The sequence below is a fragment of the Buceros rhinoceros genome, unplaced genomic scaffold (genome assembly GCF_000710305.1).
Source record: "Buceros rhinoceros silvestris isolate BGI_N320 unplaced genomic scaffold, ASM71030v1 scaffold20960, whole genome shotgun sequence".
Lineage (NCBI taxonomy): Eukaryota > Metazoa > Chordata > Aves > Bucerotiformes > Bucerotidae > Buceros > Buceros rhinoceros.
This window is the reverse complement of record NW_010388148.1, coordinates 13682-16547: the sequence shown is the minus strand read 5'-3', so window position 1 is coordinate 16547 and position 2866 is coordinate 13682. Positions and strand designations below refer to the sequence as shown.

At 57.4% G+C, this 2866-nt stretch overlaps 1 protein-coding gene across 1 annotated transcript in view; it reads right to left on the bottom strand.

Moving 5' to 3' along the window:
• The window catches only part of PTK7 (protein tyrosine kinase 7), a gene marked incomplete at its 5' end in the record, with an annotated part of 13170 nt that extends 10615 nt beyond the window's left edge, over positions 1 to 2555 (bottom strand). The window contains 4 exons of the mRNA XM_010145079.1: positions 152 to 299; positions 990 to 1180; positions 1642 to 1744; positions 2262 to 2555. Coding sequence (XP_010143381.1) covers positions 152 to 299; positions 990 to 1180; positions 1642 to 1744; positions 2262 to 2555 — 736 coding nt within the window. The remainder of the gene's footprint in view (positions 1 to 151; positions 300 to 989; positions 1181 to 1641; positions 1745 to 2261) is intronic.
• Between the last annotated feature and the right edge of the window lie 311 nt (positions 2556 to 2866).

Below are 2866 nucleotides of genomic sequence, written 5' to 3'. Positions count from 1 at the left end.
CCAGCCATGCTGAGAAGCCAATCCCACCGGCCAGCCTGATGTTGAGTATTTGCCCTTGGGCACAGCCAGGGTTCATCTTCTCTCTGCTGCTTCTGGGACACGGTGCCCCCCCTCCTCCCAGCCCAGCCCACATTACTGGGGTCCCTGTTACTTGGATCTGTTGGTGATGGGGCTGTCTTCAAAGAGCCACTCCTGTGTGGGAGGGGGCACGGCTGCGAACTGACAGTCAAACATAGCCTCTTCATTCCTGGTCACGATGAGATCCTGGGGGATGATCACTGCCCGAGGAAAGCTCTCATCTGCAATGAGAGACCACAGGAGGGTAAAAAGAGCAGAGCAGCCTGTGGCGTCCCTTCGCCAGCGCTTGGGGGAAAACTCAGAAAAGAGCTGGGTGCACCCCGCAAGCACACGCAGGCCCAAAGGAGGCAGATGTGCCAGCACAGCTGTAATTACACAGCCAGAGCATAGGACTGCACGAGGCAGTTGCTTGGGGAAAGCCCCTTCTACTTCCAGCAAGGCCCAGAGCACCCTGAGCTCCTAGAAAACACAAACTTGTCACAGGTCTGCAAATTCCCTTGTTCAGTTTCAAGTAACTCTCTAAAGTAAACATCACCTGCCATCCCTGGGCCTTGCCTTCAAAGGCCAACAGGGCATCTCACCCGTGCAGCAACAAGGTAGCACCGGTATTAGCAAAACCAGCAGCACCTACAGCCTCCAGGGCTCAAACCTTGTTGAAAGAAGGCAACCCCGGTGCTCCCAGGAGCAGCGAGGACAGCATAGACCTGCTCCGGAAAGATGCAGGGGCAAAAATCAACCCCTGTAGAAATGGCAGGGTTCACACCTGGCCAGGCCTCTCTCACACAGAGAAGGTCACACCAGACTGACACTTCCCCCACAGCCTGACTCCCATCCTGCCGCAGAGGGGAGGCTGTCGGCAGAGCAGTAAAGTAGCTAAGCCCGCAGCCCTGAGCAGCTGGGACACAACTTACCGATGATGTTCAGCGTGAAGTTGTTCTGGCTGCAGATGAAGCCGACGGCACTGCGAGCACAGCAGTAGTAGAGACCGTTGTCATCAGGGCTGGCGCTCTGCAGGGTCAGCGTTCGCTCCTTGTTGCTGACAGAGTAGGTGCTGCGGCCATCAGGGAGGGGGGAACCATCCCAAAACCACTGCCATGTGGGGCTGCAAGATGGGGCTAGAGGGTAACCAGGTGCAGGGCACCAGCGGGGCTCCCCAGAGCACGTGTGCAGAGGAGACAGCCCAGAGATGGCCCGTTTCCCTGGCTTTCCATCCCCACTGCCGGCCCCAGCACAGACACAAAGCCGTAAGACATGCAGCCAAGTGAACAGGACATGACTGGAAAGCGATGGAGAGTGACCACAGCACACTAAGCAGCTCAGCAACCGGACTGCGACAGCCCATCCTTACTGTGCTCCTCGCTATGCAGCTCTGAGGAAGCAAATCTGCCTTCTCCCCCGGCGCTCAGCCACTCAATCAGGCTCAATCCCGCCTTTTGCCTCCCCTAGACTCTACTGAATCCTCGCAGGAGAGAAGAGAGAGAGACAGAGAGAAAGGGGAAGAGCACACAGCAAAGGTGCAGGGGGACCCCTGGCACGGTCCACTCCTCAGGAGGCAACCCTTACCGCGGGTGGCCATCGATGTGACACCGCAGCACCACTGTGGAGGAGGGCTGGATCTCAGCTACGGTGGTCGGCTGCTTCAGCACCACACTGCCTGTCTCAATCCCTGTGGGATCAAAGAATATCGACACAGGTGGCCCTCCAAACCTCCAGAGCCCAGGGGGATGCTGACTCAGTAACAACCAGAGCAGGCAGCAAGGGCACAAGTGTGCTTAGAGACACATAAGCCCAAAGCCAGCACGGAATAAATGGACGCCCACCCTGCAACTGTCCCACTTTGCCATGTGTAGCTGTACTCTGATGGGTAAGAGGAGCTCTGAAAGGATACACAGAGCTCAGGATACACTGGGCACAGTATCACACCCTTTTCATACGTACAAATGGGGAAGGTGGCAGGAGAAAGTGTCTCTGACAGTCTTGGGGCCGTTAGAAGATACGAGCGTTCTAGAGGCACTGCTTGCACAGCTCGTGCTGTCTGACCCCTGTCTGACCACCACCCACACACACATTAGCGGGCAGCATTGCCAGCGTCAGACCATCCCAAGAAAGCGCTCTGCCCTGTCCACGGGGGCAGCACCAGGCTGCGGAGCGTGCCTGACTGCCCTCACCCCACGCTCACTCACACTTGATATTGAAAGATGCATTGGCTGTGCGAGCCTCCTCCCCAGTGAGCAAGTTCCTGGCTACACACTGGAAGTACCCGGCATCCCGATGCCGATCAACAGCAACAAACTGCAGGTTGCTGCCTTCCTTGAAGCGCTGCTCCGTGTCCTGAACGGGGAGCCCATTCTGCAGCCATTCAAACTCCACATCCGCTGGCTCCTTCACCTCGCAGCGGAGGATGGCACTGCGGCCGTGCAAGGCATCCTGCGAGTACGGCTCCTTGGTGAAAAGGATCGTTGCCTCAGTCCCCACAGCTGCGAGACAGAAAAAGGAGGGCACCCTTAGAGCACGGGGATGGGGAGGAGTAAGGAAGCATGTGCTGTTCTCCAGAGTCTCCAGACAGCTGAAACCACTGTGTTAGGAGAAACATACCCCAAAGCGTATGTGCCAAAACCAGTCCCCAGGAGGGGAGCACAGACGGATCTGTGCTCAGATTCCAGCACCACTGCTTTAAGGCTGTCTTTCCAGCAGTCAGTGGGACAGGGCTGCTGGAGCTTGCCACAAGCCAAGGAGAGCCCTCTGTTCCCTGGGGTCAGGGGTGTGAGGAAGGAGCTCCCAGGTGGAA